This window comes from Salvelinus fontinalis, chromosome 3, assembly GCF_029448725.1.
Source record: "Salvelinus fontinalis isolate EN_2023a chromosome 3, ASM2944872v1, whole genome shotgun sequence".
In the NCBI taxonomy this organism is placed as follows: domain Eukaryota; kingdom Metazoa; phylum Chordata; class Actinopteri; order Salmoniformes; family Salmonidae; genus Salvelinus; species Salvelinus fontinalis.
This window is the reverse complement of record NC_074667.1, coordinates 23,305,824-23,330,306: the sequence shown is the minus strand read 5'-3', so window position 1 is coordinate 23,330,306 and position 24,483 is coordinate 23,305,824. Positions and strand designations below refer to the sequence as shown.

At 42.2% G+C, this 24,483-nt stretch overlaps 2 protein-coding genes across 6 annotated transcripts in view; both read left to right on the top strand.

The window, feature by feature from the left end:
• The first annotated feature begins 4,373 nt into the window (after nt 1-4,373).
• Nucleotides 4,374-10,410, top strand: krt18b (keratin 18b). Its single transcript, XM_055909552.1, has 7 exons — nt 4,374-4,962; nt 6,928-7,010; nt 7,639-7,795; nt 8,189-8,353; nt 8,881-9,006; nt 9,227-9,447; nt 10,213-10,410. Exons 1-7 carry the CDS (start codon nt 4,486-4,488, stop codon nt 10,244-10,246), a joined length of 1,263 nt encoding a protein of 420 aa, XP_055765527.1. The 5' UTR covers nt 4,374-4,485; the 3' UTR covers nt 10,247-10,410.
• A 1,063-nt stretch (nt 10,411-11,473) lies between these two features.
• Nucleotides 11,474-24,483, top strand: part of LOC129841300 (eukaryotic translation initiation factor 4B-like) — a 45,258-nt gene continuing 32,248 nt past the window's right edge. For all 5 annotated transcript variants that reach the window (XM_055909523.1, XM_055909515.1, XM_055909539.1 and 2 more), the window contains exons 1-4: nt 11,474-11,578; nt 22,144-22,296; nt 22,552-22,757; nt 24,171-24,287. In XM_055909523.1, the coding sequence (XP_055765498.1) occupies nt 11,566-11,578; nt 22,144-22,296; nt 22,552-22,757; nt 24,171-24,287 (489 nt within the window). In that variant the 5' untranslated portion in view covers nt 11,474-11,565. The remainder of the gene's footprint in view (nt 11,579-22,143; nt 22,297-22,551; nt 22,758-24,170; nt 24,288-24,483) is intronic.

Genomic DNA, 24,483 nt, shown 5'->3' with positions numbered 1-24,483 from the left:
GAAAATAAGAACACCTCCTCCCAGCTGCCCACTGCACTGAGGATAGGAAACTCTGTCACCACCGATAAATCCACTATAATTGAGAATTTCAATAAGCATTTTTCTATGGCTGGCCATGCTTTCCACCTGGCTACCCCTACCCCGGTCAACAGCACTGCACCCCCCAGAGCAACTCGCCCATGCCTTCCCCATTTCTCCTTCTCCCAAATCCAGTCAGTTGATGTTCTGAAAGAGCTGCAAAATCTGGACCCCTACAAATCAGCCGGGCTAGACAATCTGGACCCTTTCTTTCTAAAATTGTTGCAACCCCTATTACTAGCCTGTTCAACCTCTCTTCCGTGTCGTCTGAGATTCCCAAAGATTGGAAAGCAGCTGCGGTCATCCCCCTCTTCAGAGGGGGGGGACACTCTTGACCCAAACTGTTACAGAGTTTCTAAGGTCTTCGAAAGCCAAGTCAACAAATAGATTACCGACCATTTCGAGTCCCACCGCACCTTCTCCGCTATGCAATCTGGTTTCAGAGCTGGTCATGGGTACACCTCAGCCACGCTCAAGGTCCTAAACGATATCTTAACCGCCATCGATAAGAAACAATACTGTGCAGCCGTATTCATTGACCTGGCCAAGGCTTTCGACTCTGTCAATCACCACATCCTCATCGGCAGAATTGATAGCCTTGGTTTCTCAAATGATTGCCTCGCCTGGTTCACCAACTACTTCTCCGATAGAGATCAATGTGTCAAATCGGAGGGCCTGTTGTCCGGGCCTCTGGCAGTCTCTATGGGGGCGCCACAGGGTTCAATTCTTGGGCCGACTCTCTTCTCTATATACATCAATGATGTCGCTCTTGCTGCTGGTAAGTATCTGATCCACCTCTACGCAGACGACACCATTCTGTATACTTCTGGCCCTTCTTTGGACTCTGTGTTAACAACCCTCCAGACGAGCTTCAATGCCATACAACTCTCCTTCCGCGGCCTCCAACTGCTCTTAAATGCAAGTAAAACTAAATGCATGCTCTTCAACCGATCGCTGCCTGCACCTGCCCACCCGTCCAGCATCACTACTCTGGACGGTTCTTACTTAGAATATGTGGACAACTACAAATACCTAGGTGTCTGGTTAGACTGTAAACTCTCCTTCCAGACTCACATCAAACATCTCCAATCCAAAGTTAAATCTAGAATTGGCTTCCTATTTCGCAACAAAGCATCCTTCACTCATGCTGCCAAACATACCCTCTTAAAACTGACCATCTTACCGATCCTCGACTTCGGCGATGTCATTTACAAAATAGCCTCCAATACCCTACTCAATAAATTGGATGCAGTCTATCACAGTGCCATCCGTTTTGTCACCAAAGCCCCATAAACTACCCACCATTGCGACCTATACGCTCTCGTTGGCTGGCCCTCGCTTCATACTCGTCGCCAAACCCACTGGCTCCAGGTCATCTACAAGACCCTGCTTGGTAAAGTCCCCCCATATCTCAGATCGCTGGTCACCATAGCAGCACCCACCTGTAGCACGCGCTCCAGCAGGTATATCTCTCTGGTCACCCCCAAAGCCAATTCCTCCTTTGGCCGCCTCTCCTTCCAGTTCTCTGCTGCCAATGACTGGAACGAACTACAAAAATCTCTGAAACTGGAAACACTTATCTCCCTCACTAGCTTTAAGCACCAGCTGTCAGAGCAGCTCACATATTACTGCACCTGTACATAGCCCATCTATAATTTAGCCCAAACAACTACCCTCTTCCCTTACTGTATTTATTTATTTTGCTCCTTTGCACTCCATTATTTATATTTCTACTTTGCACATTCTTCCACAGCAAATCTACCATTCCAGTGTTTTACTTGCTATATTGTATTTACTTTGCCACCATTGTCTTTTTTTTGCCTTTACCTCCCTTATCTCACCTAATTTGCTCACATTGTATATAGACTTATTTTTCTACTGTATTATTGACTGTATGTTTGTTTTACTCCATGTGTAACTGTGTGTGGTTGTATGTGTCGAACTGCTTTGCTTTATCTTGGCCAGGTCGCAATTGAAAATTAGAACTTGTTCTCAACTTGCCTACCTGGTTAAATAAAGGTGAAATAAAATAAAAAAATATCTGTAGTGAGCAAAAAAGCACGTAGCATTAAAGGAATACTATGGGATTTTTGGCATGCTAGCCGATACACATAGACTTCCAGTCGTTGCTCTAACACTGGTTGGCTCATTGGCTCATCATTGGCTTGCGAAACTACTTCAAGATTCAAGATTCAGTGTAAAATGTTACATACTGCATCTTTCAAATATGTCCATTCATCTATTATGTCATGCTATGTTGTTTCTGACCTTTGAGAGGTAACGTTTCCACTCACAGTGCTTTTCTGGTATGTTCTCTTAAGAACAATGGATAATGATGGGTTTTTGTGTACTGGTTGAAAAACTCAATGGTTCTTTCTGTCTGTGAACTTATTACCTTTCGGGTGACACAATCAACATTCCTGCTCATCAATGAGATACAAACCCCTAAAAGATATCATTCAGCCTATGACAGCTATCTGCAGACGTTCTTTTCAAGGTATCACCTTGAAGATATCAACTACACAACCAAAGAATTTTGTGAAATCAATGTCCGGGATTCTAACACTTAAATGTGACACAAGAGCACCCCCCCCCCACAACCCCCCTTCTCCCAATCCTATGAAGACAGAGAGACAGAGACACTATGGTATCAGCTTACCAAAGTCTTTGTGCACATCACGTCATCACAGTAACTTTTTCTTGATGTGTTTGTTTCTTTGACATCCAATGACATAGATGTCGATTAAGACAGCCCCTCCCATGTAACATTATAGCTTCCGTCCCTCTCCTCGCCCCTACCTGGGCTCGAACCAGGGACCCTCTGCAAACATAGACAACAGCCACCCTCAAAGCATCATTACCCATCGCTCCACAAAAGCCGCGGCCCTTGCAGAGCAAGGGGAACAACTACTTCAAGGTCTCAGAGCGAGTGACATCACCGATTTGAAACGCTATTAGCGCGCACCCTGCTAGTTAGCAAGCCATTTCACATCGGTTACACCCACACCTCTCTGATTCAGAGGGGTTGGGTTAAATGCTTAAGACACATTTCAGTTGAATGCATTCAGTTGTACAACTGACTAGGTATCCCCCTTTCCCTTTCTGAAAGCCAGTTTACTTTAGCCCTGCTGCTAAGCGTGTCCGTATCCAGTAATTTGGAGGTTTGGCTGATCAAGTACATAGAACCTACACACTGGGCTAGCAGTGTTATTAAAAGTCTTATCTAAATATTATTTAATGTTATTTAATGTTATTTAATGTCCTTCAAATAACCTATAATTTTCATTCTCAGAATGTTAATAAAACTTCACAGGAAAACTTTAAAGGAAACATAGTAAAATGTTCTCAGAACCTCCCTGCAACCTAAAAATGTATGTTCCCAGAACAGGTCAAATGTTTAATTCCATTCTCAGAACATTTAAAAAACATTCAGTTTTACCGGTCAGGAAACTTCTGGCTTCGTTCCCAGAAACAATTGGGAAACCAAAAATGTACATTCCCACAACTTCCAAGGAACCAAATGTGCTAGCTAGGATGCTATTCACATATCATTTTTGGGTTGAAATAATGTAGAAACAACTTTGATTCAACCACAGGAGGCTGCTGAGGGGAGAACGGCTCATAATAATGGTCGGAACAGAGCAAACGGAATGGCATCAAACACCTGGAAACCATGTGTTTAATGTATTTGATACCATTACACTAATTCAGCTCCAGTCATTACCATGAACCCGTTCTCCCCAATTAAGGTGCCACCAACCTCTTGTGGATTCAACCCGTTTTTGTCCAGTGGGTATGCAGAAACCATTCCAAATTATGCCTTTTATGGGGAAAAACAAAAAATCTCAAAGCATGCCCAGGATAAAACCTTGCTCTCTTTAATTGTTTTCTTCATCATTAACTCTAGTCTTTCTCTCTTTTCTTCATTTTGTGTGTGTGTTTGTTTGTTTCTTTTTTTCTGCTTTACATTTGATTTTTGCAGTGTGAGGAATTTGTAATCTGAATTGACAAGATAGAACATTATCTTTCATTAGATGTCACAAATATGTGATTTACATTAGATGCATGTAAAAATAACATAATTAGCTAAATGTTGCATGTAGATAGAAGTTGAGCAGTGTCCATGGGCAAATTCTAGGGAAAAGAGTTTGGAATGAGAGCATGCGAGAAGCGGTAGGAGAGTAGGAAAGAGAGGATGGGGGATGTGGATGTAGGCAGGGTCTTGGAGGCCAGCCTGCAAAAGAGAGAAAGAGGAGGGTTGTTTGGGGGGGAAGTATAAGTTCTCCGGTTCACTTTACCCACGTCACTCTTTCTGTAACTCAGCTCAGAGGCTCCTTTCTCTCTCTTTCTCTCTCTCCCTCTCTCTCTTCCATTTGTTCATTCGTTCTGACTACTCCATCAGCAGTCATGAGTTACAGACCGTCCAACAGCCACATCTCCTTCCAACGATCCACGCCCGTGTCCTCCTACCGGGCTGCCAGCACCTACGGCGGGGCTGGCGGCCAGGGCACCCGCATCTCCTCCGCATCTTACGGGGGCCTCCGCAGTGGTGCCCCAGCCAGCTCTTCCTCCTACTCCTCATCCTCATTTAAGGTGAGCGGCGGTGGTATGGGCACTGGCATTGGTGGTGGCATGGGTGCCAGCATGGGTGGCCTGATCAACGCTGCGGCAGCAGGTGGTGGCAGCGGTCACGTCATGGGCAACGAGAAGGGGGCCATGCAGAACCTGAACGACCGCCTAGCCAACTATCTGGAGACAGTGAGAAACCTGGAGCAGGCCAACGGACAACTGGAACTGAAGATCCGAGAGGCCCTGGAGAAGGGAGGACCGGACGCCCGCGACTATAGCAAGTACAACACCATACTGGACGACCTGCGCAAGAAGGTGGGGGTGTGAATGAAATACAGTATCATTACAAAAGTGATAGAGACAAGAGAGGGGGGTGTTGAGAAAGAATCATGTGTGTAAGAAAAGGGTTAAGTTGAGGAATTTATGGTTTTGTATTTTGTTGCTTAGATAAGTGTGTTGATTTGATCAACCAGTAAGTCAAAATATGAATGTAATGTCACCACTCCTGCAACTTTTCGTTGAACTAAAACCCATTATGGTATGAGAGAAGATGTCCGTCCAAGAATGAGTTTAAGCATAATGACCATTATTTATTTACCAATTTACTTTGCTTTTGCTTTGACTTAAACATTTCTGTGGGGAACTCTGCATTGGAACAACTGGCTTCTCAAAATTCCTAACTGAATAGCGGGTCAATGATGTATCTAAACCCTGGATTGCTGATGCTGTGTATTGGCCAATGAGACTTTGAAACCACCAGCCGGCCATATTGAAAAGCAGTCCTCCATATGAATGAATGGAATTCTACAGTATTTATTTTAATGTTTCAAGGACAAAATTATATGTATTTAAGTATTTAGTTGTTGTAATGGTGACAGTAACAGTAACTTTCAAAAAATCATACTTTAAGGAAATTAAATCTTTATATTATTTCATTTAAAATGTTTATGTTTAGCTCACATAAAATAATTAAAAGGTGTGTATTAAGGTGTTGGTAATAGAATACACATTGTAAAAAGAAATTCAGACCTTTGTAAATGCATTTCTATAGCTTCCAAAATGGTTTTTATAACAGTGGGGGAGTGCCAAGATGGAGGCTTCCAAAACAGCGCCCCCTGTTAGTCATCTACTGTATATATAAATCATTGTAGAGGGTGTGGCAGGCCAGTTAGATATCCACTTTCCCTCCCCCTCCTTCACTAGTTCCCTCACTCCTCAGTTTGGTCAAAGAGTTCCTCAAATTAATCACCAAATTTGGTGGACGCAATGAATCATCATCATCAAAAAACTGAACCAAACTTATAAACAAAGTTCCAAGAGTGTTTGCAAAGCGTTTTGACCTCCCCGGGTCAGTGTCTCCACTCTGGGGCGTAGTGTAGTGTGAGAGGGTCCAGCGGTATGAACCAGATGTGGTGGGACAACACACAAAAATATTTCCCTGCGAGATTTGAAACACATTGCTGGCTGGTGTGTTTTTTCTATAACCATTATAGCTTTAACAGCACAGTCAAAGAATTCCAACAAGAGCTCTCGGAATCCCTGCAAAGCTGACGTTTGTTCAAAAGAATTCCAAAGTCCTCTATAGTTTATGACGACACTCTTATGATGAATGTTAGCCTTGTTCCATTTGCCGGACACATAAACCGACAAGAGTTCCCTTTTTTATGTGATTCGCACTAGAATACCATGGTTACAAACACACAGATTGGGGGCGGAAGACAGGAAGCCTGGCCCGTTTTCTCTAACAATGCAAACTGAGAACAGACAGCCCTAGCACGGGAACTCATTTCCCTGCTTTTCCGTTCACAGCTTCCTCTTTTTCAGGGGCAGTCAGAGTTATGTGGTGGTAACCATAGATTCAGTTGTGTTTTGGTCCCATTATGTAAATCACTCAGAATCTGCGGTTTCCGGTTTCTATAACACCCCCCTGGGAGGCGTAAATTTAAAACAACTGTTTTAGGTTGGTGATGAGCAGCAAATTCAATGATGGAACATATTAGTTCTTCTTTTTTATTGCCAGCTCATCTATGTATGACACACAAAATTATAGTTAGAATGGGAAGCAAGTTCATATCTATTTGCATTGAGCAGTAAACGGGGGAAAGGCCTTCCTCTATAACTGACATGTATTCAAAAGTAAAGGAAAGTAAAGCATAATAAAGCAGGCTTATGTCACATGCAAAAATAGTTTCAGAAAATATTTAGTATTTCATGTTAAATGCCCATTATATCTCTTTTTGTCATATATTCAATGGAATTAACAATATTTTTCTCCAATAGGTCTTCGATGCAACAGTGGATAACGCTAGTATTGTCCTCCAAATTGATAATGCTCGCTTAGCTGCAGATGACTTCAGAGTAAAGTGAGTTTACCACTGTATATTACATCTTTCTGCACATTGGTTGTGTGATTACATTGTATACAATACAGGGGTTAATTTGAGATGTCGTTGTTCTGTCATGAAAAGCATTTGATCTGTTCAATTTCATACTGTAATTGTGCTTCTCACAAAGTTCATTGGCTCAAACCCCCCCACTGGGCACAGATGTCAGTTCAACGTCTATTCCATGTTGGTTCAACATAATTTCATGTAAATTATGTGGAAACCAGTTGTGCCGGTACCAGTTGGCACAGAAAGTCTAATCTCTCATAATGAATCTGCTATCTTGGCATCTGTATGTGAATGCCTGATGTGCATGTAACCTCTTACATGCAACCCCTATGCTGCATAGCTCTTATAACCTTGGTGAACTGTTCAGGACATAGTAATTGCCCACAGACACAGATCTAGGATCAACTTTCCTCCCCAAATTATAATGATAATCAAAAGGATGAGAAAAATACCAAATTGACCTCAGATCAGTGTTTGCTTCAAATCCATCCTACCCCTAGTAAACTGAAACATGGCAGCCATTTTGTGCCTTTAACCCAAAATGTTAGGTTATTTCATGTCAATGTAGAGTTTAGTGACAGTTTCCCTGTGCCCACAGATTTGAATCTGAGTTCAGCATTCGTCAGTCAGTGGAGGCGGACATCGCCGGGCTGAAGAAGGTCATCGATAACACCAACATGGGCAGGATGAATGTGGAGAGTGAGATCGAGGCCGTGAGGGAGGAGCTCATCTTCCTCAGGAAAAACCATGACAATGTGAGCTATAACATTGAGATTGAATGTCCATATCAAATAATAATTTTAAATAGAACATTTTCCTTACATTAGAAAATATTGAAGATAAGAATTATTCTAGGAAGAACCCCAGCAACGTGAGCTATTATAGCATTGAGACTGAATGTCAATGTCAAATGATAATTTGAAATAGAACCTTTTTCATTATAGAGAATAGAAATAGAATGAAGAACAATACAATTCCTTGAAGAACAACGATAATGTGATAATATCAGATTAACCTTATCATTAGCTATGAACTTTTCAAGTTTCACAGTTAGCTAATGTTGGAATGCCTTACTATCCTTTTATTCTGTTTATCTCTCCCTCTCTCTTGCTCCCTCTCTCCCCTTCCCCCTTCCCTCTCTCCAACAGGAGGTGACAGAAATGAGGACCCAGATCTCCCAGTCGGGGGTGCAGGTGGACGTGGACGCCCCTAAAGGTCAGGACCTGAGTCTGGTCATGGAGGAGATGAGGGCCAACTACGAGAAGATGGCTCTGAATAACGCAAAGGACCTCAAAGTGTGGCACGAAAACCAGGTAGCCCATCTTATTTTCACAGTGTCCAGAAGGTACATCATTGTATCATACTATCATTACACACCACATCAAACCTATAATTACTGTTTTTTGTTCTGCAATTAAAACTAAAATGGAGTAACCCACACCCACTGGCCAAGATAACATTTTTGTATCCACTGAAAGTGTAGCTTTCCATTGAAAACATGTTTTGTTGTATGGGTAGTCTAGTCACACAAAAAATCCTGAAATCCAAAACATGAATTCAACTTTCAAGATGACTAAGGGCTCTATTCAATCCGCATCGCGGAAGTTCAGCTTTAAAGCGTGATTGAAATTTAAAGGCAATGTTCCCACTTTAGTGGAGACTGAATGCATGGTAAACGCTGCATATGTCAACTCAATCGGAAATTACCATTCAATTTATATCGTGGAATCTGTAACGCTTCAGCATTACAGATTTAATAGACACCTAAGCTTCGCTCCTTCCCTTATTCCCTCCATTCCTATCTCCTTACCTTCCTTTCTTCCTCTGTGCTGTGGTATAGATCTCAGACGTACAGGTGCAGGTATCCCAGAACACAGAGGCCCTGCAGGGGGCCCAGATGGAGATGAGTGACCTACAGAGACAGCTACAGACCCTCGAGATTGAGCTGGCATCACAACAGAGCTTGGCAAGGACATTCTTTCAATATGATAACATATTTCCGTTAAATTCCTTAATTCCTCTGAGTATAAATGGAACTGATAGTAACTCATGCATGTCCTCTATGTACGACCTCCTTTTAAAGTCCGCTGCCATACCTTAGCCATACCATCCATATCTCCAAATCCCAGTATCATTCCACAAAATTTCGAAGACCATTCCCAACATTCCCCTGTTATTCCCAGCAGAAATCCTCCTTGGAAGACACCTTGCGTAACACAGAGATGCGTTCCAACATGGAGGTGGAGAAGTACAATGCTATCCTCATCCGTCTGGAGGGCGAGCTGACCAACCTGCGGGGCAACATCCAGCAGCAGGGCCAGGAGTATGAGGCACTGCTCAATATGAAAATGAAGCTGGAGGCCGAGATCGCCACCTACAGGAGCCTGCTCGATGGGGGAGACTTCAAGTAAGTGGACAAGGGACTAAAGGCTAACTGGGGGTGTGTCTCAATAGTCTAAAGTGGATTCCTTTCAAGGAACTACAAGCGAGTGTATGAGGGAATAGGGGCAAGTGGTTGACTAGGGTTATGTCTCAATAGTCTAAAGTCACTTCCTTTCAAGAGACTTCAAGCAAGTGGATGAGGGTGAGTGGCTGACTGACAAGGGGTGTGTCTCAATAGTCTTAACTCTCCTCGGTTTGTTTTCATCAACTGCACTGATCTAAAGACACATGGATAGGTGAATGTTATAGGGTGGGGGCTTTGTCCACCAATCCAGTTCCTTACACATTAGTGAAGGAAAGGATGTGAGAAGAAGAGGAAGAAACTTTTGATTATTGAGATGCACACACTTTTCTTAGGGTTGAGGATTGATAGTAATTAAAATGCTTATTCTTTTAGCATCTCAATGCTTATGTCAGCTATGCTTCAAGTTCATGTACCACAAACTGCCACAGAGCATAGTTTAAATAAAATCTAGGGAGTTGAAACAGGAAATAATGATGGGGAGGTGGCGGTGACACATATCATGATTCAAATACTTGGAAATTGTGACAAAGTGAAATGGAAGAAACACAATATTATTTTGGACATATCAGTAGCAATTAGTATGGGTGAAGTACAGTTCTTGAGGAGGTTTAATGCCATCTACAGTAAAAACTAGGTATGGCATTATCATCTGTCCTGTCAATTAATTAATGTCCTGTGTTTTAATACCTATTAATTCTATTCCAGGCTTCAAGACGCTATGGATGAACTGAAACCATAAGGGAATGAGGGCGGACAAAAGTGACGACCAATTATCAACTTCATGGAGAGAGAGAGAGAGATACGCACAGACACGGAGGAGTCAAACCAATCAAATGGGCATAGCATCGTGTTATCATGACAAACAAACAAAAAGATGCAATAAATACAATGGTTACCATTTAACACGTTGTTCCTCATATTTGTTTCTTTGTTCCACTGCACCATGATGAACTGATTGGCAAGTATTACACATTGTCTCTAGGGGTGCACTTGAGCCATAAGTGCACTGTACGTCCTCCTTAGGTTATCCATGTCCTTAGGTTATCCATGTTATCCATAGATCAATAGAATATTGATCTATTTGAGGTTAGTTTATAAAAATAAAGATGTGAATCATCTTATTTTTTGCTTGCAGTGAATTATCCTTGAGTGCAGCAAACGTTCAGTTCAATAGCACAAGATGAGATCATGAGACTAGAAGACACAATATTGACATTAGCTACGACTGTTTTTATTGGTCAGGTCGGTACTATAACGAATTAATTGAATGAATGAATGAGTAAATGAATGAAAGGGTTGAAGGATAAATGATCAAATAATGAATGAAAATTAGACATAGTAGGCCTATGCAACAACACATAAAACACATATCCTGCCTACCTTTAAACCAAAATAAAATCCAAATGGTATGAAAATGCTTTGAGATGCCTAAAATTGGCCATGTGGGCATACAAACCATAACATAATATTCTAATATAAAATAGGCCTAATTAAGCAATAAGGAATGAGGGAGTGTGGTATATGGCCAATATACCATGGCTAAGGGCTGTTCTTACCCACGACACATTGCGGAGTGCCTGGATACAGCCGTTAGCCGTGGTATATTGGCCACATACCACAAACCCCTGAGGTGCATTATTGCTGTTATAAACTGGTTACCAATGTAATTAGAGCAGTACAAATAAATGTTTTGTCATACCCGTGCTAAGGACTGTTCTTATGCATTACGCATCGTGGAGTGCCTGGACACAGCCCTTAGCCATGGTATATTGGCCACATACCACGAACCCCCGAGGTGCCTTATTGCTATTATAAACCTGTTACCAACGTAATTAAAGCAGTACAAATAAATGTTTTGTCATACCCGTGGTATACGGTCTGATATACCACGGCTGTCAGTCACTCAGCATTCAGGGCTCGAACCACCCAGTTTATTATAGAAAACAAACTACATGGGCAAGGCGGGAGGGTTTGAGGCTCGAAACCAAAGATGCGCGTTCTCGTTTATAAACTTCTGACGCCTTCATACGGGAATCTGATGCGAACTCGCTCTGGAACATGGCGGCGGCAGGTGAGGTTTATGTGGGCGAACGAGTTGGGAAATGTCAGAGTGTATCAGCTCCGCACAACTAGCACATATTGTTTGACCGGTGTTTACACCTTGTCGTGTCAATGGCCTATGTGTATAATGGTATTAAATTACTGTTTCTGAGGGATAAAGACCCCCTAGCCGGCCAAGGGATGTAACGTTAAAGCTAGCTATGGTTACGCGAGGCAGCGATTTGCAAGTTGAATCATTTTGTCCCACCAGTGTTTGTTGTTTTAATGTAACGTGTAGCAAGTTGACTTTAGAGGTCGTCTTTTGCTTGTATTATACATTGTTAAGCAGGTCGTTATGTTGTTATACATAAACAACTAACGTTACTGAAAGAACGGTCACACTGTGTCTAACGTTAGATAGCGGACGATTTACTGTGCGCTCAGACAATCTATGCTATTGCTAGAGGCGCAAGCGAATTCTTGGAGGATGGTTTGGTTGAATGGCATGGGATTCCCAAGAAATTCCCCACGTGCGCATTTGGGTCCCCGGATTAGAGATGATTTTTGGTAACCGATGGGTGAAGTACGACAGTTTCCGGTGTTGTGCCGAAAATCTTCCCCTTGCAAGAATTCTCCCCCCATTGCTGCGAATTGCTTGTTAGTTTAGATTTGTGCTCTAAACTCCGTTGTCAATTTAGCCTACATTTTACTGGTCTTAGTAGCAGAAAGCATTTTTGTCTGCAATTTTTGGTTTAGCTATTTGTTTCAAGTCTAGCTTGTATGGCGCCCGGTGCAGCCCGCACCCAGGGGCGCCCCGTGCAGCCAACCCCCGCCCGCACCCAGGGGCGCCCCGTGCCGCCCTCGGCAAGATGCTGCCCATTTCGCCCGTACCTAAATCCGCTACTGATTTGTATTAGTCTATAAATAAATCTCTTTGCCAAAATTCATCATCTCTTCCATGTCATATTCGACAAGTAATTTTGAAAGTGTAAGGATACTAATTCAGCCATAGTTGTTCTGAAATGTTTATTGCAGGCCAACATTGTACTTCCTCTTCTATGTATAATATGACACATACATTAATTATACATTTTTAATACCTATCCTGACGAAGTTTGTTCTCTAGAAAATATTTGACTCTAGCCACAAAATTAAGGAAATTAGGGAGGGGGATTCTGGCAGCGGGAGATTTTCGGCACAACACCGGACACTCGTACTAACCATCAGTGGCATCTCCAATTTTTTCATATTTCATTATGTCATAGCCACTAGGCCTTAAACGTTATTTAACTAATAAGCAAGTCAGTTAAGAACAAATTATTATTTTACAATGAAGGCCTACACGAGCCAAACCTTTGCCTAACATGGACGAGGCTGAACAAATATTGTTTATCTTTTGTTTTAATATCTTAAAATACTATATACAACATCATGTAAGGACATTATAAAGGGCCATATTTTTTCTAATAAAGCAATGGCCAGTTAGGGTTGCAAGTTTTTTTGTAAAATAAAATAGCGTATGTCTTGCCCGCAAATTAGTTGTTTTTTCAATACTGCCGGTGCGCTGATTGAGTTTGACACCCCTGGGCTAGCGTATTTATGTAGCTAGCTGTTTATTTAGCAAGCTAAAAACACGGAGCCTAATGTTAGCTATTTAACCTTTTTTCCCCTTCATATCGTTTTTTTGTTGGCTACAGCTAGAGATGCAGTTGTCATTTGGTTAGCTAGCAAGACATTTGAATTGCTTCGCTAGCTATGCTGAACTTGAACGACTTATCCACAGTTAGCATATCTCTTAGTTGTCAATCAAATGTATTTGGCATCGATCACATGGGCGGGCAGGCATGTTCTCATTCAGTTGTCAAAACATGGGTTGGGACAAGTATGCATTTGTATTTATTATGGATCCCCATTAGCTGCTGCCAAGCTCTTCCTGGGGTCCCGCATTGGCAGACAAGCTGCAGAGGGACAAGCAGGCTACTATTCCCCATCGTTTATCAGTGCAATTTTGATGGCCAACTAGCTGAACAAGTTTGAGAGGGTTTATCTAATGTTCCCTCATTAGATTTAGTCTCATCTCGCTCAGGCTAGCATTCGTTGTTGATCTTGTTGATGTGCTATATGCAACTGAGGGAAAGAGGGCCTACCTTTTTCATGTTTGATCAATAGGACTGTGAAGTTCCCAAATGTAAGAGGACTCCTGTGGTGTTTACATATTTGCAGAATTCCATTCAGATGTATTTTTTGGCAAATGCGTTCTAATGATCTAAAGTCACAATGTTGCTACTGCCTGTAAACACACAGTCCAGTTCAAAGTGAATTATGGCAAGCCCATATTACTTATTTGCATGTAGGCCTACTGTAGCTCTGATTGGCTATGGCGCACAGGTCTGCATAGACTCCGGTCCTGGAAAAGACAGATTTTTTAAAATTCGGTTTTATTTACTGCAGTGTCAATTAATTGTCCAAACGCATGGCCGCTTTCCAACTCTATTGCTACAGAATTATCAGAAATGCCTTTCTACACGCATTCCCAAACATTCAATGAATTTATGAAAATGACCATATCTAAGTGCTTACAAAAAAAGGTGTCATAGTCTTCCTGGGGGTCTATATAAACAGATTTGAGTAAGATTTAATGTTGCAAAAACTCTGTCAGTTCCACTTTAACTCGAGCAGTTTTCCCTGTAAAGGCGCCTGCATGCTTCCCAGCCAAAACAGCTTGGAACAGTTTGTTCATATATTATGATGACATTTTGTGACGTTTTGGTCTTCCAACAAAGGTTATTTCGGTTGTTCGGGCACATGTTTTTCTCGAGGCAAGCCGAAGTTGGCAGTAGAAGTCTTAAGCCCATTGTTCGGTGATTGGTCAACCATAGGGATTTGTCAATGAAGTGTCTCGTGTTATTCAATGAGAGACGACTTGCTTTCATGCACATTTTTTCACTTGAGAAATACTGCCCCAAACATCCTAGTTATATGTAAAATTGCACGACTAAGATATCATTGGCTAAAACGTATGATTTGACAGATTTCTTGAATTATCTTATATTAATGATATTTTGAGGAAGTGTATACTGGCTACGGCATCTCAAAATGGACAAACAGTACTATTGCCACTTTTTTTCTTGTTTTTCAAGAGAAGGTCTTTTAAGGGAGTATGCTGACGCCATAAGCAAGTGGGTGTAATGACAATGGCTAGCTTAGCAGGTAGCTAGCGGGCCCAATATTGGACTAAAGGAGCCTAACGTTACTCCTTGTAGTCCATGGACCTTACATGTTCTGTTTAAAGGTGAATTGGCGCAGATACCTAGTTAGCAGAGGTAGTCGACTGTCTTCTGTTTTCTGTAAACATGCGCTGTAACATGGAGATATGGTTGTGTGGGATCACTAACTAGAGGTCGACCGATTATGATTTTTTAACGCCGATACCGATTATTGGAGGACCAAAGAAAGCCGATACCGATTAATCGGCCAATTATTATTATTTTTTTAATATATTTGTAATAATGACAATTACAACAATACTGAATGAACACTTATTTAAATTAATATAATACATCAATAATATCAATTTAGCCTGAAATAAATAATGAAACATGTTCAATTTGGTTTAAATAATGCAAAAACAAAGTGTTGGAGAAGAAAGTAAAAGTGCAATATGTGCCATGTAAAAAAGCTAACATTTAAGTTCCTTGCTCAGAACATATGAAAGCTGGTGGTTCCTTTTAACATGAGTCTTCAATATTCCCAGGTAAGAAGTTTTAGGTTGTAGTTATTATAGGAATTATAGGACTATTTCTCTCTATACGATTTGTATTTCATATACCTTTGACTATTGGATGTTCTTATAGGCACTTTAGTATTGCCAGTGTAACAGTATAGCTTCCGTCCCTCTCCTCGCTCCTACCTGGGCTCGAACCAGGAACACATCGACAACAGCCACCCTCGAAGCATCGTTACCCACCTACTCCAAGTCTCAGAGCGAGTGATGTTTGAAACGCTATTAGCGCATACCCCGCTAACTAGCTAGCCAATTCACATCGGTTACACCAGCCTAATCTTGGGAGTTGATAGGCTTGAAGTCATAAACAGCGCAATGCTTGAAGCATTGCGAAGAGCTGCTAGCGAAACACACGAAAGTGCTGTTTGAATGAATGCTTACGAGCCTGCTGCTGCCTACCACCGCTCAGTCAGACTGCTCTATCAAATATCAAATCATAGACTTAATTATAACATAACACACAGAACTACGAGCCTTAGGTCATGCTGCCAGCAGCATACCACCCTGCATACCACTGCTGGCTTGCTTCTGAAGCTAAGCAGGGTTGGTCCTGGTCAGTCCCTGGATGGGAGACCAGATGCTGCTGGAAGTGGTGTTGGAGGGCCAGTAGGAGGCACTCTTTCCTCTGGTCTAAAAAATATCCCAATGCCCCAGGGCAGTGATTGGGGACACTGCCCTGTGTAGGGTGCCGTCTTTCGGATGGGACGTTAAACGGGTGTCCTGACTCTCTGAGGTCATTAAAGATCCCATGGCACTTATCGTAAGAGTAGGGGTGTTAACCCCGGTGTCCTGGCTAAATTCCCAATCTGGCCCTCAAACCATCATGGTCACCTAATAATCCCCAGTTTACAATTGGCTCATTCATCCCCCTCCTCTCCCCTGTAACTATTCCCCAGGTCGTTGCTGCAAATGAGAACGTGTTCTCAGTCAACTTACCTGGTAAAATAACGGTAAAATAAAATAAAAAAATAAAAAATATGGTCGAATTCGGAAACTATAATCTCGAAAACAAAACGTTTATTCTTTCAGTGAAATACGGAACCGTTTTGTGTTTTATCTAACGGGTGGCATCCATAAGTCTAAATATTCCTGTTACATTGCACAACCTTCATTGTTATGTCATAATTACGTAAAATTCTGGCAAATTAGTTCGCAATGAGCCAGGCGGCCCAAACTGTTGCATATACCCTGATTCTGCGTGCAATGAACGCAAGAGAAGTGACACAATTTCACCTGGTTAACATTGCCTGCTAACCTGGATTTATTTTAGCTAAATATGCAGGTTTAAAAATATATACTTCTATGTATTGATTTTAAGAAAGGCATTGATGTTTATGATTAGGTACACGTTGGAGCAACGACAGTCCTTTTCCACGAATGTGCACCGCATAGATTTTATGCAACGCAGGACATGCTAGATAAACTAGTAATATCATCAACCATGTGTAGTTAACTAGTGATTATGATTGATTGATTGTTTTTTTACAAGATAAGTTTAATGCTAGCTAGCAACTTACCTTGGCTTCCTACTGCATTCGCGTAACAGGTAGGCTCCTCGTGGAGTGCAATGTAAATCAGGTGGTTAGAGCGTTAGACTAGTTAACCGTAAGGTTGCAAGATTGAATCCCTGAGCTGTCAAGGTAAAAATCTGTCGTTCTGCCCCTGAACAAGGCAGTTAACCCACCGTTCCTAGGCTGTCATTGAAAATAAGAATGTGTTCTTAACTGACTTGCCTAGTTAATAAAGGTGTGTAAAAAAAATATATATATATATAAATATAAATATAAATAATAATAATCGGTCAAATCGTTGTCCAAAAATACCAATTTCCGATAGTTATGAAAACTTGAAATCGGCCCTAATTAATCGGCCATTCCGATTAATCGGTTGACCTCTATCACTAACCCTATAAAGGTGTAGTAATTTAACCTTTTTTGAATCGCTGTTATGAAAGATCGCTATGTTCCTCGTTTCCAAAACTGTTTCAACTTTCAGAATGAGCGCTGGGTCTGTTAACAATACTGCCCCGTCCAAAAGATACTATCATCAATAGGCGCTAAAACCAGTTAGGGTCTACATATGGGTTAGTAACTAGCTAGTGAGCTTAATCTGTGTTGATAAATAGCTACAAACCATCTAATTCTAAATTGATTTGTGTAACTAGCTAGCTAGCTTTGGCATGATGGCTACATTGGCAAGGGGGCTAGCTAGCTTACTACATTCATTGGCAAGAATGACTCACTGGCTATACACTGAGTCGGTATTCATGTCATAAGGAATTCCCCGCGACCACGCTCGCATATTGGGGACAACATACTTTCCCATTAACCCCAATTGTAAAAGAGCGAACTTTGTTGTAGATTTTTTAAAATTGAACAATTATAAAACATGCGAAAAGCTGCTGTGGTGTAACCAGGTCAAAAATCCCGACCTACGGTTCGCAATGCTCCCACTTGGGAAATGGAGGCTGTGTGAAGAGCCCTGTTGCTTCAGGCTATTCGGAGTGGAAGGGTGGGTAATTGTGGTGACCCGGTGTCCAAGTAGGCTACACATGGTTGTGTGTGTGGAAAACATTTAATCACAGGTAAGACATTTAACTTGTTTAGTATAGTCCGTTTGTAACTCGGCTCACTACTTGTAGTTTTATAGTTTGTCTGTGTTGGTCAGCTTAATTGTCTGGTTGGTAGCTAGTTAGCACTCACGTCGCTAACGTTAGCGCCATCATGAAAAGGGGCATGAGGGAGGCCCTACAATATTATGTTTTTCAAATTAGTGAGAACACTTGGGAGTGTTGAAATGTAGTGTTTTACTTAAATGTAGTTTTTGTAATTGACTAAAACAAGCAGACAAGAGAATTGTATTTGAAAGATGTCAAGTGTTTGCTGTGAGCCAATGGGGTAACCACAAGTTGTTATCCGCACAGGCGGGCAGGGCTGCAACGTTCTATTTAATACTGACTGGGATTGTCCTTAATTTGGTTTCAGATAATTCATAATAATGATACAATACCTTGCACATAGGCATGTAGGCTGTTTGCTAGGATTTAATAAAGCTACAGTAGCTAGTTGCCAGGATGAATAAAGCTCATAACTAACTAATACAATTCAAGTGTGCATTTATTGTATTTGTTGCTACTCATTGCACTGGTGCCAGCATCCATTGTAAACAGTGTGTGACCCACTGACTAGATACCAATTGTTAACGGGCTGTGATGCTGTGTAGTGTGTGAAAAGAATATCCTGACAGCTGGGATTTTCACAATTAAGCTGCCAGCCCTCATTTGTTTTTCTCAGTCTGCTTCAAACCAAAATAAACAGGCCAAACCTGCTCCATCAGAAGAGCTGGGTCCATTGAAACCCCTGGAACCAGTAGTCAACACATTTTGATGAGTGTCTCACACATGCCTAATGTACCTTCAGAAAGTATTCATACCCCTTGACTTATTCCACATTTTGTTGTTACACCCTGAATTCCAAATGTATTAAATATATTTTTCCCCTCAACCATCTACGTACAAAACCCCATAATATTAGTGGGAACATGTTATGCAAATGTATTGACTCAGTGGGAATAGTTAGTAAATTTGATTTCTGTATTTCATTTTCAATACATGTTAGAATCACCTTTGGCAGCGATTTACAGCTGTGAGTCTTTCTGGGTAAGTCTAAGAGCTTTGCACAACAGAATTGTACAATATTTACACATTTTATTATTTTCAAATTTCTTCAAGCACTGTCAAGTTGGTTGTTGATCATAGCTGGACAGCTATGTTCAAGTCTTGCCAATAATTTTATTCAAAACTGTAACTAGGCCACTCAGAAACATTCAATGTCATCTTGGCAAGCAACTCCAGTGTACACTCCAGTGTATATTTGGCATTGTGTTTTCGGTTATTGTCCTGCTGAAAGGTGAATTAATCTCCCAGTGTCTGGGGTAAAGCAGACTGAACCAGGGGTTTGTCAAGGATTTTGCCTGTGCTTACCTTCATTCCGTTTATTTTTTCATCCTGAAAAACTCCCCAGTCCTTAACGATTACAAGCTTACCCATAACATGCTGCAGCCACTACTATGCTTGAAAATATGGAGAGTGGGGCCTCCCGGGTGGCGCAGTGGTCTAGGGCACTGCATCGCAGCGCTAGCTGTGCCACCAGAGACTTGGTTGGGTTGTGTTTCGGAGGACGCATGGCTTTCGACCTTCGTCTCTCCCGAGCCCGTAGTTGTAGCGATGAGACAAGATAGTAATTACTAACAATTGGATACCACGAAATTGGGGAGAAAAAGGGTGTGAAAAGAAAAGAAACTATGGAGAGTGGGACATAGTAAAGGTACTGCATTCCAGGACAAAAAGTTTGCTTTGTCACATTTTTTGCAGTATTACTTCTCTTGTTGCAAACATGATACATGTTTTGGAATATTTTTTTTTTACTTTACAGACTTCATTTTCACTCTGTGAATTAGGTTAGTATTGTGGAGGAACTACAATGTTGTTGATCCATCCTCAGTCTTCTCGTATCACTGCAATTATACTCAGTAGCTGTTTTTAAAGTCACCCTTGGCCTCATGGTGAAATCCTTCAGATGGACGCCTGTGTCTTTGTAGTGACTGGGTGTATTGGTACACTATCCAAAGTGTAATTAATAACTTCATCATGCTCAAATGGATATTCATTGGAATGGATATGCATTGGAAAACCTCCCTGGTCTTTGTGGTTGAATCTGTGTTTGAAATTCTCTGCTCGACTGAGGGACCTTACAATTACCTGTATGTGTGGGTTACAGAAACAAGGTAGTCATTAAAAAAATATATATAATGTTAAACATGATTATTGTAACTTATTATGTGACTAATTAAGCAATGGTTTACTCCTGTACTTATTTAGACTTGTCATATCATAGCAAAGGGGTTGAATATTTATTGACTCAGACTCTTTGTGAATAATTTCAAAAAACAATTCCACTTTGACATTATGGGATGTTGTGTGTACTAGGCGAGTGACACAATCTCAATTTAATCCATTTTAAATTCAGGCTGTAACACAGTAACATGTGGAAAAAGTCTTGAAGAAACAATCAAACTCAGTTTCTGCAAACAAACACCTACTTGTAATTTGAGTTGTAAAAGCGCTTGTCTGTGATGCCCAGTTTGTTTTGGAACTTTGCAACTTAGTGGCGGTTAATATTCAGCGAGAGACCACTCCTTGTTTTAGAATGGGTGAGTTGTGCCGAGGCTCATCTTGCCCCACACACACACACACTATCAAGGCCCATTAGACACACACGCTGTTTCCTTATCATGGTCAGCGCAATGTTCCTCCCTTATCTGAAATGCTGCTGGACCAGAGCGATCCACAACAGAGGTTCAAATTGAGCAATTGTTTGTGCGCCGCTGTCGGCACGAAGGGCGGTTTGAGCCCTTTTCTAAACCAATTGGCTTATTTTCCTTTTTTCAGAGAATGTCAATGGCAGTATGTGAAAACGATGCGCTATAGTTTATCCAGCATTTCCATTAGCTCCATATGGATACTGTTTCTTTGTGGTTTGTGAACCAAGGGGATGGGCTGCTAGTAGTTAATCAAGTTTTTATATATATATTTTTTTTATACCACTTTTCTCCCCAATTTTGTGGTATCCAATTGGTAGTTACATTCTTGTCTCACCGCTGCAACTCCCGTACGGACTCGGGAGAGGCGAAGGTGGAGAGCCGTGCGTCCTCCGAAACACAACGCAACCAAGCCGCAATGCTTCTTGACACAATGCCCACTTAACCCGCAAGCCAGCCGCAGCAATGTGTCGTAGGAAACACCGTACACCTGGCCGCCGTGTTAGCGTGCACTGCACCCGGCCTGCAACAGGAGTCGCTAGTGTGCGGGGACAAGGAGTCAAACCCTCCCCTGACTCAGACAACGCTGGGCCAATTGTGCGCCTCCCCGTCGCGGCCGGCTGCGATAGAGCCAGGACTCAAACCCATAATCTCTAGTGTCACAGCTAGCGCCTTAGCCACTGCGCCACTCGGGACCCACAAATCAAGTTTTTAATGGACAGCGTGTAGTGAGCTATGGCTTCAAGTCATTACATCAGTCAGTGTCTTCAAAATGTACACTATCTTATGTAAGAGCTCTCCATCCACATGCTGTGTGTCTTAAATTGAGCACACTGGCTGATGTAATGACTTGAAGCCATATCCCACAAATATTATTATAATTTATTATTTTTCAACCTTTTTAACTAGGCAAGTCAATTAAGAACAAATTCTTATTTACAATGACGGCCTACCCCAACCAAACCTAGAAGACGCTGGGCCAATTGTGCGCCGCCCTATGGGACTCCCAATCACGTCCGGATGTGATAAAGCCTGGATTTGAACCAACGACCCTAGTGACACCTCTTGCATTGCGATGCAGTGCCTTAGACCGCTGCGCTACTCGGGAGCCCTGACTTAAATTTGATTATAATTACTCCCATGCCTGGTCCCAATACAACCCCTAAACCTGTCCCCTTAACCCTTCGGTTTTCAAAGACCTGGAGATACTCTGGATAGGTTTAAGCAATACACCAGTTGGAGCCATATTGGTTACACCCATCCAGACCTGGCCTGATCCCAGATCTGTTTGCGCTTTTGCCAATGTTTGGCATGACGGTTCAGCAAGGAGTTCTCAAAACAACAGAAACAGACTGGCAACCACACTAATCCAGACCCCTCAGACTAGAAAACGCAGAAGGCAGGCAGGGATTAGGGGTTGTTTTTGGACAGTTCCCCTGTGATCATTTCACTTCAATGCAGTCCACTTATGTCTCAACTCTATCCCTTTCCAGCTAAGAAAAAGGGGAATAAGAAGGGGAAGACTCTGACCCTCACTGACTTCCTCGCAGAGGACAGTGGGAGTGGGGGCAACGCTCCACCACCGCAACCCAGCTACGCCAAGTCCACCAGCTGGGCTGATGAGACCGATGACATGGAAGGAGATGGTGAGGGACAACTTGATTCTTGATGAAGATTCATATGAGGGCACATGCAAAGGAACAAACTTTCCAGGGTTTCAGTATGCAATGTACAGGATGTCTCAGATCTGTGAAATGTCTTGTAAAGAGCTAACATGCTTCTCTGTAATGTTCCATTGGGAGTCATGTCTTGTTGTTTCACACAGTTTTTCTGTAATGTCTCACCTATCCATTGAAATCCATTTGTCTCTGGAAAAACAAATCCCTCTTTCTCTCCCTCAGTGTCCACCTCCTGGCACACAGGGGAGGACAGTTACCGGGCCCCCGCAATAGACCGTAACATCCTGCCCACAGCTCCACGGTCGTCCCGTGAGCCCGATGTGGACCGCTCACGCCTCCCCCGTAGCCCCCCCTACACTGCCTTCCTGGGCAACCTGCCTTACGACGTCTCAGAGGAATCTATCAAGGACTTCTTCCGGGGCCTAGCGGTATGTACTCAGCTGTGTTATCAAATGGGGACAAAAATATGTGACGTGCTCAGTATGCACAAAGTGGCACAAAAGTGTTGGTCCTACCTAGAGCTGCACGATTTGGACAAACTATCTAATTGTGATTTTATTGGGCCCGATATTGTACTTGCGATAATGAATTGCGATTTTCAAAAACTTTGTTTAAGCAACTGTCACGGTAGAGAACATCCCTTCTAAAATGAGAACATATGAATGAATACATGCTGTGCTAACTGAATATAGAACCAATTGAAATAAATATTTTCCCAACATTGTTATAGGTTAGATATGATAATAGATTGGATTATTACACCTACTGTACATATTAACAAACATAAATTGTAGTGTGATATAAGCTTAGCACTTAACATTACGCTTATGAGTTCTTAAATAAACTAAGTTACTTATTTATTCAGGCAGCCATAGGCTGCAGATTGAATAGGAAGCTTATGAATCTGTAATTATGTTGTAAGTAGGCTTAATCGGTATTATAATTGAAATTATAAGTCAAAGTGCCTTAACACGTAGCTTACTGATTTTATTGCAAGGTGCAGCTTTTGTCCAAAACATTGGAGTCTGGTCTGTACGCACTACCCTCTGTAGTGCCTTGCGGTCAGAGGCCAAGCAGTTGCCATACCAGGCAGTGATGCAACCATTCAGGATGCTCTCGATGGTACAGCTGTAGCATTTTTTTAGGATCTGAGACTGAAAAGATTTGACACGGTACTCAGATCTTCAAAAAGTTTTACAGCCTCGCCATCGAGAGCATCCTGATAGGTTGCATCACTTCCTGTTATGGCAACTGCTCGGCTTCTGACCGTAAGGCACTACAGAGGGTAGTGCGTACGGCCCAGTACATCGCTGGGGTCAGTGATGGCTTCCTGCCATCCTGGACCTCTATACCGGGCGGTGTCAGAGGAAGGCCCAAAAAATTGTCAGACTCCAGCCACCCTAGTCATAGACTGTTCTCTCTGCTACCGCACGGCAAGCAGGTACTGAAGCACCAAGTCTAGGTCCAAGAGGCTTCTAAACAGCTTCTACCCCCAAACCATAAGACTCCTGGACATCTAATCAAATGTCTACCCTGACTACTACCCCCCCCCCCCCCCCCCCTTTCTACACTGCTGCTTCTCTGTTATCATCTGTGCATAGTCACTTTAATAACTCTACACGTACATATTACCTCAACGGTAATATTGACTCTACTGGTACCATACCAACGATATATCCATTAATTTTTATGTCACTGCAGTATTTCCCCTCTTCTGAGACTATGTCGTGGAGTTCCTCTCGCATTCACTCGTCTGTCTTATTTCTGACCTCAGACCAGTGCAGTTCTGCATCAGCCCTCTCTCACCTTCTCACTGGTCCACGTCTCCCCTCTGTTCTCAGATCAGTGCGGTGCGCTTGCCACGGGAGCCCAGTAACCCAGAGAGGCAGAAGGGCTTTGGCTACGCAGAGTTTGACGACGTGGACTCCCTCTTGAGGGCGCTGACTCTCAACGAGGAGGTAAGGAACGACACACTGAGGAGAGAAAGGATTGAGGGTCTAAATTCGAGGTCCATGATTTAGGAACAATGAGATCAATGATGAGCATGATGAACCACGTGTCTGTCTCTAATTAGGATTCATCACATAAACATTTGATCATATCAATCACAACATCCATTCAGTATTGGTAATAGTTTGGGTTAGCTGACAATGT

What these genes read in the sequence shown, in the direction of transcription:
- krt18b (XM_055909552.1), top strand. Translation starts at nt 4,486, where the DNA reads ATGAGTTACAGACCGTCCAACAGCCACATCTCCTTCCAACGATCCACG. An exon ending in TCAGGAAAAACCATGACAAT is followed by an intron (nt 7,796 to 8,188) that starts GTGAGCTATAAC and finishes TCTCTCCAACAG; the next exon opens with GAGGTGACAGAAATGAGGAC. An exon ending in CTCGATGGGGGAGACTTCAA is followed by an intron (nt 9,448 to 10,212) that starts GTAAGTGGACAA and finishes ATTCTATTCCAG; the next exon opens with GCTTCAAGACGCTATGGATG.